This window comes from Caenorhabditis briggsae (genome assembly GCF_000004555.2).
Source record: "Caenorhabditis briggsae complete genome, chrIII, whole genome shotgun sequence".
Classification (NCBI taxonomy): domain Eukaryota; kingdom Metazoa; phylum Nematoda; class Chromadorea; order Rhabditida; family Rhabditidae; genus Caenorhabditis; species Caenorhabditis briggsae.
Window position 1 is genome coordinate 1006752 of NC_013490.2, and position 11867 is coordinate 1018618.

Below are 11867 nucleotides of genomic sequence, written 5' to 3' on the forward strand. Positions count from 1 at the left end.
CTCGCCCTGTGGTGGAATGCGCCAACTTTAAAGGCGCATATCTCAAAAACTACAGTAGCTAGAAAAAAGTTGTTAATTAGTAAAATGTGTAAAATAAAACTTCACATAGGTCAATAACAAATTTCTTTCTTCTAGCTTTATGCTTCTGGAGATATGCGCCTTCAAACTTAGCACGCCTTCTCCTTCCCTTTTCTTCAAGCCTCAAGCAACGCGCTAACTTCAAAGGCGCATATCTCCAAAACTACGGTAGCTAGAGAAAAGTTGTCAACTACAAAAATGAAGCTCTAGTTTTACTTTGTATACTCTGAAAGTTTCAGACAAATTCATTTTTTTCAGTACACCATTCGTAGCCGTTTCCTCATGCTGTTCGATTGGATTTTTGGAGAGGCCAGTGTGAAATCGAGTACAGTACCAAGATTTAGGAAAACTCTATTTTTGAACTTTTTTTGATACATATGGTTTTTTTTAAAATAAAATTTTTTGATTCTAGAAAAAAAATTTTATCAAAAAATTTCAGATTTTCGAAGTTTCAAAATTCGAAAAATCAGAAATTTCGGCATCTAGAACCTTCTAGAACCCTAAAAACTTGCCTAAAACAAAAGCAAAAAAAGTTTGCCACCGGATGGAATCGAACCCGGGTGTTGAGATTGCGATTCTCGAAAAATCCCACTAGACCATCTGACCTCATTGTTAGGAAATATGGTTTTTAACGGTTTTAAAAGATTTCTGATGTTTGGAACCTAGTTGTTTGAGTTTGCCAATACTATTTTATGAATTTAAGGCACTTTTTGAGTAAAACAACTCATAAATTTCCTCTGGTATACAGTGTAGCTCGCACCTAGGCTCCGCCCACTTTTTTGCCCGAAGTTGTTTCCCATGATCAGTATCGTTTTTATCAGTTTCTTACTTTCATCAATAATATATATACACCTATATTTTTTGTTGATTGTCCGCCATTTCACCTTGGAGCACACAAGAGAGACACGTGAGCTCTACTGATAAGAACCTATTTCTCTGGCGTCTCTCAATTTTGTGTACTCTCTCGTTTAATGTAGTATATTATGTTCTATGTACTTTCCCGGAAATTTTCAGTTTCCAAGCATGCCACCTTTTTTGTGCAAAAAATTTTTTCGTTCTTTGGAATTTTGATGATTTCTAGTTTTCGTGGTTTGGAGTTTCCCTTATCCCAGAAGGATTAAATTTACTTAAATTTTCTTTTTTTTTGTTCTTAAAATTTGAATTTTTATATTTTTTCTAGAACAATCGAGACGGCAAATGTTCCAACATCACCATGGTAAGTGAGACGTTGTATTCAAAGACGCATATCTTTGAAACTACGGTAGCTGAAAAAAAATTGTCAACTAGTGAAATGTGTGAAATTTTATTTTTACTTATATTTGTAGTTGACAACTATTTTCTAGCTACGGTAGTTTTTGAAATATGCGTTTTTAAAGTTAACCTACCTCCTTCCATTTCCTTCGCTACCGTTGGCAGGTCAGCTAACTTTAAAGGCGCATATCTCCAAAACTACGGTAGCTAGAAGAAAGGTGTCAACTATGAAAATAAAACTCCTGTATTGTTGTGTATATTCTGTGAATTTTACACTCAAGAAAATTATTTTCCCCATATTATTGTTTTTTTTTTGACTTTAAAATTTTGGAGTTCCTGAAAACTAATTTAACGGATTTCAATCTTCTTGAAATTTCTCATGTATATTAAACAGAGCTGAAACTTAATTCTTGCAGTTAACCACTTTCTTGATATACCGTACTATTGGAGATATGCGCCTTTAAAGTTGGCGCACCTCCCTCTTTCTTTTTGGCGACAAGCAAGAAGACGCACCTAATTTAAAGGCGCATAACTCGAAAACTACGGTAGTTAGAAAAAAGTTGTCAATTACAAAAATGAAGCTCTAGTTTTGTTTTGTATGCTCTGAAATTTCCAGAAAAAGCAGCAAAAAAAGGTCGATGTTATGAAACTTTTAAAAAAATTCTTAAGAAATTTTTTTTTCTAAAAAGCGATTTTTCAGAATCCGACTGGAACAACTCCACGTCATCTAGTCAACAACAAAAAGAGTGCACAATCTGTGGAGCACCATCAAACGGCTATCATTTCAATGCGGCGTCGTGCTCAGCGTGCGCCGCATTCTTCCGACGTACTGTAACCCTGAATCGGAATTTCGTGTGTAGCCATCAGAATCTTTGTCGAGTTAATTATGGTAATAAGGTTAATTGGGATTCAAAATTGTAACATTTTTGGCATTTTCAGCAATGCGAGTGATCTGTCGAGCGTGTCGCTACCAAAAATGCTTAAGTATGGGCATGGAAAGGTTGGTTTAAACTTTGGAACCGAAATTTTCCAAACAATTTTATTGACATTTTTTGTATTGTTTGTAATTTTGTAGCCCTTTTGCAGAGCTACATTTTGCATTTTTAACTTTTCAGAAATCTTAATTTTCAGTCAAGATACATCTAATTTTAGGTCGGCAGTCCAACCCAGAAGAGATTGCAACGCTGGTCGTCGGAAAATCATGTATAACAACAACATGAAGGCGCTAAGCCCACCGCCACCACAAACTACAGTAATCCAAGGATCTACAGTAATCTTCAAGGACGAGCAAATCTATGAAGAATCGTCTCCAGAAGTGCACTACGCTCAATCCTATTCATCATCGATAAGCGAGGAGATCACACTGTCTCCAAAAATTTCTGTTGATATGTCTTTGTGAGTTTTGGGGTACTGTAACTTTTGTGAATATTCGTAATTTTCGAAAATTTTAATTTGCGAAAATAGGAGTTTCAAAGAGCTACAAATTAATATAAAATTCAAACAAGTTCATTTGGGTTAATGGCCAAAAAAAGGATAAAATCTTAAGTTACACCGTATTTCCTCCTATAGAATGACATCTACATTTGAGTCAATTTACCTCGTTTCCTATAAGAGATATCAAAAAGTTGTCAACTAATAAAATGTTTATCACATTATGATAAACATTTTGTTAGTTTGCTACTAATTGATATCTTTTACAGGAACAGAGATATATGAGTTTAAAGTTGACGGGTTTGGAGGGGGGGGGTCTGTTCTTACGGTATACCTAGTTCAACAACCACTATCTAATGACAAAATTGTTTGAATACAATGAATTATGTGCCATTGGAAAGCCCATTTAAAATTCTATATTTTCCATCAAATTCCACTTCCAAAATCATACGTTTTCAGACAATTCGAAGCTGAACAAGTGCTGGAAGACCTTCTTCGAGAGGAACGGCTGTTCAACGAGCGCCGCAAACTGTTGTACTGCTCGAATAATAGTATTTCGAATTTGATAACAAATGAGAATTCAAATGAGATTGTGAGTTGATTTTTATCTAATTTTGTAGCCCTTTTTGAGAACTACAGTATCCATTTTGAATTTTTGAAAAATCTCAAATTCGAAGCTAGCTACATCGTTTTTACCTGGGGAGACTACTTCATGCTGACAAGGAGCCTCTAGATTTCAATCTTTAAGAATCTTCTATTTCCCCATCAGTTGAATCATAATGAGTTTTATGTTGTTTTGTAGCTCTTTTCAAATCCTACAACATCCATGTTAAAATTTAAAAAAAAATCTAAAATACGAAGCTATTTACAACGTTTCTTCCCATCCATGTTAATTCATGCTGATGATGTAGATTCCAATCTTTAAAACTCCTCTATTAAAAGAACCAAAATTCAAAACATTATGTATTTTATATGTATTTCATAGCCCTTTTCAAATCCTAAAACCTCCATTTTGAATTTTTCAAAAATCTCAATTTTGAAGAAAGTCACAAGGTCTTTTTCAGCCTTACTCTCTTTCGGATCTTCAGCCTCTCACATTTGCGGGAATTCAGAAGCACATTCGACCGCAAATTCTGGTGATTTATGAATGGCTTCGCGGATGGCGTCATTTTGAGCTATTGAATACAAGAGATCGTATGATTTTTTTGCGACGATGCGTTCTTTATCACACGATTTTGGACCCATCCTACTTGTCATATCGACTGGGTCTTCCAGAGAAGTTAGTTGCATTCTTTGAAGGTTTCCAGGCAAATTTTGGTCTTTTTGGAGCTGAAAATTGCTGTAATACACTCTGAAAATTCCAGATTCGTCATGTTCAATGGTATGTACGTTGGTGCCCAGGCTGGAAATAAGACTGGATGGGAAGATGAAAATGATTGTATTAGTTCGGATTTGAAGATCAAGTAGGTACTCTAGAAGTTAATTTTCATTCGAAAAAAAAATGCTAAATTTGAATTCAGAATCCTAAAAATAGTCAAAATAGCGTTAAAAAACAAAGCTTTTGAAAAATTGCACAAATGGCTCAGTGGGATTTTCAATGATTCTCACTACCAATCTGACGACCCGGGTTCGATTTCACCTGGTGGCAAACTCTTTTTGCCTTTGCTTTGAGCAATAATCAATAATTTTAAAGGGCTCTAAACGACAAATTGGGGGTTTTTTTAAAAAAATTTTGAATTTCAGAAGCCAAAAATTTAGAAAAATCTGAAATTCGGGTATCTAGAATCTTCTGAAGCTTTCTAGAACCGTGAAATACCTCTTAAAACAAAAGCGAAAAAAAGTTTGCTACCAAGAGGACTCGAACCCGGGTGTTGAGATTACCAAAGTTTCAAATCGAAAATCCCACTGAGCCATCCGGCCAATTTTTCTAAAAATAGCGAAAATTTCGATGTTTAGGCTATTTTATAGGTTTTTAAGCTTGTGAAAGTTGAGTTTTGTGTTATTTTTCCGGTTTCGAGCCCCGTAGAAGCTGATTTTTGAGTTGTTTTCAATTTTTCGCCCTAAGACAGCGATTTTACAGACTGTACCGCCCGCTGATGGAACGATTGGTGAATGAAGTGTGTGTGTCGATGAAGGCGATAAATTTGAGTTTTACGGAATTCGTACTTTTGAAAGCTCTGGTTTCTTTCAAATCGTCAAGTGAGTGTTTTTAAAGGAAAAATTCCAGAAAATTCTTAAAATTTCCAGTTTCAGCATGTTGCGACGTCTCGGAACCCCTGAAGAAGTTCATGAACTCATATATGGATTCGATTTTGAGAGCACTGAACATTCATTATCAAAGTCTTGGAATGTCGAAAGACGAGATTGCTCAGCGCATTGGAAACGTCATTTTGATGATGAGCAGCATTTTTGTGAGTTTTCCCCCAAAAATAGACGAATTTATCTGAAAATATTGAGCGAAACTAGAATTTTCTTGCTGAAAAACGTTGAAAAAAACACGAAATTTCCTTTCCATGTATTGAAACCAATTAAATGGCGTAAAAACCACATTTTCCCCTATTTTTACCAAAATCGGCCAGATGGCTCAGTGGGATTTTCACTGTTGGAATCTGGTAATCTCAACACCCGGGTTCGAGTCCACATGGTGGCAAACTCTTTTTGTTTCTTTTTTTGTGAAGGATGTCGGTGTTTTAGAAGGTTCTAGATTCCAAAATTTCAGATTTTCTGAAATTTTTGGCTTTTGAAATTTCGAAAATTTCCAAAAAAAAAAATGAAAAAATCCCATCCAGAAGCTTCTAGAGCCCTAAAATATTGCTCAGCACAAAAGCAAAAAGAGTTTACCACCAAGTGGAATCGAACTCGGGTCGTCAGATTGGTAGTGGAAAACTTTGAAAATCCCACTGCGCCATTTGTGCAATTTTTCTAAAAACTAGGTTGTTCATTCTTTTTCGACTAATTTGAGGGTCCTGAATTCAAATTTCGCGTTCGTTTTGCATAAAAATCTTGTTTTCCATCAAAAAACATAAGTTATTTCAGGCCGTTGGAATGGAATGTTTGGAATCTCATCAAAAAATCCAATTTTTCGATTTATGGCAATTGGATGATCTACTGATTAAATTGATTCAGCGAGGCGGTGGAGCGGCGAATTATTGATTTTGTAAAGACGAAAAACTTGTTGAAAATTTATATTTCTTGCCATAAAAATGTTCATTTGGAAATTAATTAAAATTTGGAAAAAATACATTAAAGATGAAAGGGACAGATTTTACAATTTTTTGAAATAGAAAAAATTGAAATTGGTTCAAAATCAATTACAAAATGAAACATTGGAACATAGAGCTCCATGAGCCGGATTGCTCATCCTCGCGCATAGCTCAAAAACTACGGTAGCTAGAAAAAAGATGCGAACAAATTAAATGTGTGAAATTTGATTTTATACATTTTGGTGGTTTACAACTTTCAAATAACTTGAAGATTTTTTGAGTTATGCGCCTTTAAAGTTCATGGTGTGAAAGAGAGGCTACCATATTGATATCTTATCCTTAAAGGCGCGTGCCTTAAATGGAGGAAACTTCTTGAAAATCAAAAAAAAATGAAAAATGTGACATTTCTGCTCGAAGGAGCGTATGAATATAATCTGGAAATCACATGAAATAGATTGAAAGAGTGAGAGAGTGTGAAGAAACAAGAGACGCAGAGAAAATGTGTGTGTGTACGCCTCTAGTACTACGTATCTCTGGAGTACAAAAATATTGTTTTTTGAACCGAAAAGATTGAATTTCGAAAATTTTATACAAAATGATTCGTATTTCTCAAAATTCTAATTCTGAAAATATTTAAGATGAAAATTCTGAATTTTAGAGTTCTTGAAAGTTCTTGTTATTGCTGAAACTACAGATTATCTTGCTAACTAAAAAAAATATTCAAAATCGTTTTTATTTAAAAAAATAATAATAATATGAAAATACAAATACATTTCGGGAATAGAAAAAAATTATATTAAAGGTGGGGGGACAGGAGATTTTTCGTAGTTTTTTTGTAGCTAGAGTATGCATTCTACCGTCACGGTGTACAACACTTAATGTCACTCTGCGTACAGCTGTCGTCCTCGCCTTTATGTATGCAATCGGGCGTCCGCTTTCTCTTTGCCCGCGTGGCTCAGTCGGTAGCGGCGCCGCACCCTCAATCATCGCCCTCACAAGTTCAACTCCTCGAGGGGCATCTTTGAACGGAATTTCGAGAACATTATTTTTTTCATGTCCCCCCACCTTTAAAAGAAAAAAAAACAAAATAAATAAAATGAAAAATACAATTTTTGAAAAAAAAAAGGATATCAACAACAAAATCGGATTGTTATGTATTTAATAAATTTATGGATTTTTAAATATTTTTAATCATAAGTTGAAGTATTTAAAGAATTCGGGATTTTTTGGTTTTTAAAGTTTGGGATATTTTTAGTACGGGTTATTATGGTATTTATAGATTTTCAAAACTTCAGAATTTTTTTTTAATTCTAGACATTTCTAAGTTCTAATTCAAATGTAAATTATGAGATTTGATTGTTTTTGAATTTTGTTGGTTTTAAACAACAAAAAAAAGATCATTGAATTCCAATATAGGAATTTTGCTTCAAAAACAATTCGGGAAATTGTTCCTCAATGTACAAATCAGCGAGTATCATATCAATATCATCAGGAAGTTTTTCAGAATTTTTCACAATGCCTTCTATCTCTTCCTCGACGTCCATATCATCATAGTATTCATGCACTCCATTTTTTTCTCCCCTATATCTTGGTCCACGGAAAACAATCATTTTATAACCAAGATTCATTCCCAATTTTCCAGAACGTTCGTAAGAAAAATAGGCCCAGTTATTCAAATCCGTCTCATATTTGCTTCTCAGTCTATCGATTACATTTTGATCGAAAGAGGTACGAGATGGACAGTTGATTTGAAGTTTTGCCAGTTCATGATTTTTGAGAAGATCCTGCAAAATTTTGTAAAATAAAATTGTTGTGAAAAAAAAATGTATTTTTGGAATTTTGCTCAAACTCACTCTTATCAAATCCATCAAATAATGGTCATGAAGTTCGCCATGGAAGCATACAACCGCATCATTAAAATTCGAGAAAAAACGACATTCGTCCCATGGAAAGATCACATTTTTGACCCGAAGTTTGTCAGCATGTTGGAATGCCTCAGTGCCGATAACTGAGATCATATTCAACTCATGACTTTCTTTTCTTTCTAATGATCTCTCATTGTAATCCAAATAAATTTTACAAATATTTGAGTAATCTATGCGGTCCATGATCTGTCCAACATCTTCGGGTGTTTCGAACTGAAACAAAATTACATGTTTTAGTTAAAGGTGGGGGGACATGAAAAAAATAATGTTCTCGAAATTTCGTTCAAAGGTGCCCCTCGAGGAGTTGAACTTGTGAGGGCGATGATTGAGGGTGCGGCGCCGCTACCGACTGAGCCACGCGGGCAAAGAGAAAGCGCACGCCCGATTGCATACATAAAGGCGAGGACGACAGCTGTACGCAGAGTGACATTAAGTGTTGTACACCGTGACGGTAGAATGCATACTCTAGCTACAAAAAAACTACGAAAAATCTCCTGTCCCCCCACCTTTAATTAATTGAAAAATGTGTAAAATTAAAATTTGATTTTAGTGGGGAATAAATTGAAATTCTAGCTTTTCTAGCTTCAATATTAAGATAGTTTCCTCTATTTTTCTTGATTTCAGTTTTTCAATTTTTCTCCTCTTTTTCAAATTCCGAAAATGTAATTCAAACTTTTTGAATTTGGCTGAAAAATTCAGAACATACTTTGTGATAATTTCTTTCCATCTACCGTACTTTTTGAGATATGCGCCTTTAAAATTGCCGCGTTTTTGCACCCAGGCGCATGGGAGTACAAGTAGGAGGGTTTGGTGTGCTGACTTTAAAGGCGCATATCTCAGAAAAATTGGTAGCTGGAAAAAAAACTGATAAACTACACAAATCTAGCAAATAACATTTTACGTAATTCCATAATTTACAAATTTATTCTAGCTATCATAGTTTTTGAGCTTTGCGCCTTTAAAGTTAATACCTCTTTTGCCCAAAGGGAAGTAGAGGTGACACGACTTTAAAGACGCATATCTCAAAAACCAAATAAAAAAAACTATAAACTATAAAAATATATTTAACCATTTTTCATGCATTTTTTCAATTGATGACTTGTCTCTAGCTACCGTAGTTTTTGAGGTATGCGCCTTTAAAGAAAGCGCCCTCCCCTCTCTCTCTTCAAGCGTCGGCTCTTCAAGCGTCGGGGAGGCGCAACAACTTCAAAGGCGAATATCTAAAAAGCTACTGTAGCTAGAAAAAAGTTGTCAACTAACAAAATAAAGCTCTTGATTTGTTTTATAATTTGTGATATTTTTAAACTAATCAAACAGTACTAAATGATTTTCACAGCACTCAAATTACACCAATTTACATACAGTGCATAAGTATAAAGCCACTCCGAAATCTAGCTATTAGGTTGGCGGGAAAGTCTTTGTCACTCTGTTTGTTTAATCACTGTTCTCGTATATGGAGGCTGTGTATGATATCGACTTTAGTGAATAACAAGGTGATAAGAACCTTCCATATAAACAAGTCCCCATCTCCTTCCCTGCTCCTCATCTGTAATTGAAACGATATGTTTGTTCCCACTGCTATTCACATCAGACATGTTTTGATTTACCTCTTCCTATCTCACACCACGATGAAGGATTCGGAAACTTTCTTGAAGAATGTGTACAACACACATGCCCCTCACTACAATACTATTCGCAATTGGTTCCATCGTTTCGAAAAAGATGACTTCTCGCTCGATGAAAAGGATCGCTCTGGGAGACCCCGTGAGTTGGATTTGGACAAGCTGAAGCACGCATTGCAATCGGATCCATTTCAATCTAGCCGTGAACTAGCTGTCACATTCGGAGTTCACCATAGCACAGTCCTTGAAGGTTTGAAGTCTCTTGGAATGAGAAAACTTTTTGGTCGATTCATACCTCATCACCTGACTCAAGCCAACCTTGACCGCCGAGTCGACGATTCGATTACTCTTCTCACTCTCCACGCGGGCGATCGATGGCTGGACCGGCTAATAACCGGAGATGAGAAGTGGGTCTTCTACGATAATCACCACAGGAAATCCCAGTGGGTTGGAGAAGGAGAGAGCCCACAGGATGTCCCCAAACCCGACCTTCATCCGAAAAAAGTTATGCTCTCTGTGTGGTGGGGAGTGGACGGCCCCATCTACTGGGAACTTCTGCCCGAGGGCAAAACAATAACTGGAGACCTCTACACTACTCAACTACGAAACCTCAAGAAAGCAGTCGACCGTTCGGCCCTGAAAGACAAGAAAGTGTACTATCAACATGATAACGCTCGCCCACATGTTTCGAAACAAGTGAAGCAGGAGCTGATGGGATATGGATGGAATGTTCTCCCTCACCCCCCGTATTCTCCTGATCTTGCTCCTTCCGACTATTGGTTATTTGGCGATATGACACGTGCCTTCGAAGGAAGAAGCTTCAATTCCCGTGGAGCGGTCGAAGCGGCACTCAAACAATACTTTGCCTCACGCCCGGCTGGATTCTACCGCAATGGAATCCATAAATTGAGGGAACGTTGGAGACATGTTGTTGATAATGATGGACAATATAATTAATTATTCGGTTATTTTTCTTTGAGAAATAAACTATTGAAAAAGTNACAAANACTTTCCCNCCAACCTAATATAACGTTTTTAATTTTTTGAAAATCTGAAACCAGAATCGTAATCAGCATCCTTTTTCCTAAAGTGGCTTTATACTTAAGTTACGCTTACAGAAACCGATTTTTCAGCTTTTGTCCGGCCATTCCGTCCGTTTGAAGTATAAAATCACCAAAAACATTTTACTGGGGTAATTTTAGATGCTGATTACGATTCTGGCTTCAGATTTTCAAAAAATTGCGAATCTTAAAAGTTATAGCTAGATTTAGGGGTGGCTTTATACTTATGTTACGCACTGTATTAAGAAAAGAGAGGAACTTACTGTAAAGAAGAAATCAAAAACGCTCAAATTGTGAATAGTGTCCAAGAGGCTGTCCAAAAAGTTCCCAAACTCTTCGAAAACCTTGAATCTTCGGGTCCCATGCCATCTATATGAATCCAAATCATCACATCCATCAGATTCCACAGTTATGGTCAATTTCCCAATTCCTTGAAGTTGTTTCAATTCCTTGTAGCATCTCTCCAGAAGTCTTCAATGATATTGTCATCAGAATCATCATGAAGAAATTCGGTTTCAAATTCGAATGCGGTTAATTGTTTTGGTGTTAGATAACGAAGTTTGATTTTGGAATCTGTGAGATTCAGATGGAATTCGTCCACAAAATTTATGGGTTTCGTGATAATAAGCATTTCTAATTTTTCTTCTTCATTTCTCACGTCTTCTACGTTTTCCACGCCTCCTGGCTTTAGATCACTGCCATCTGAGGAGGACATCTGGAACTTTATTAGTGTTAAATTTCAAAAAAAAAAATGTATTGGAAAAGTTTAAACTCCCAGGAATATAGAGAAATTTGTTTCCAAGAAACTACTTTAAACTTTTCCAATTTGTCTGGAAATTTCAGAAAATATTAATAAAAACTAGAGCTTAATTTTTGTAGTTGACAACTTTTTTCTAGCTACCATAGTTTATAATCTCCAATTTGAATTTTTGAAAAATCATCATTTTTTCAAAAGTTTTGGCACTTTTACGAGGGCTTCCTTCACCTTTTTGAGAGCTGGCCGGCGGCTCTGATAGTTTCCAAGCTTGATTTCCTAATATTCTGAAATTTAAAACTTGTCATATTTTATATCATTTTGAAGCTTTTTCTAAGGGCTACATTTTACAGTTTGAATTTATATATATTGATTTTTACAAAAGGTTATGAGAATTTTTCAGAACGGACAAAACGGAACATCATCATCCTCATCGTCAAATGCATCTTCAACCAATAGCTCGTTATAATTATCCATTTTGCTTCCCAAAAATTTTTTCAAAACTTCTCATCTCTCCTCCTATCGGTCCTCATCACTATTTT

The 11867-nt window shown here is 35.7% G+C and overlaps 2 protein-coding genes across 2 annotated transcripts in view; one reads left to right on the forward strand and one right to left on the reverse strand.

The window, feature by feature from the left end:
• The window catches only part of Cbr-nhr-121, a gene marked incomplete at both ends in the record, with an annotated part of 7053 nt that extends 1140 nt beyond the window's left edge, over nt 1–5913 (forward strand). The window contains 9 exons of the mRNA XM_045243356.1: nt 2030–2218; nt 2269–2329; nt 2482–2724; nt 3220–3352; nt 3825–4039; nt 4125–4223; nt 4841–4959; nt 5014–5171; nt 5797–5913. Of these exons, the coding sequence (XP_045095763.1) occupies nt 2030–2218; nt 2269–2329; nt 2482–2724; nt 3220–3352; nt 3825–4039; nt 4125–4223; nt 4841–4959; nt 5014–5171; nt 5797–5913 (1334 nt within the window). The remainder of the gene's footprint in view (nt 1–2029; nt 2219–2268; nt 2330–2481; nt 2725–3219; nt 3353–3824; nt 4040–4124; nt 4224–4840; nt 4960–5013; nt 5172–5796) is intronic.
• A 1447-nt stretch (nt 5914–7360) lies between these two features.
• Nucleotides 7361–11802, reverse strand: CBG25805 (the record flags this gene model as incomplete). The annotated part of the gene is made up of 3 exons (XM_045243357.1): nt 7361–7747; nt 7817–8101; nt 11746–11802. 3 exons carry the CDS (start codon nt 11800–11802, stop codon nt 7361–7363), a joined length of 729 nt encoding a protein of 242 aa, XP_045099738.1.
• Between the last annotated feature and the right edge of the window lie 65 nt (nt 11803–11867).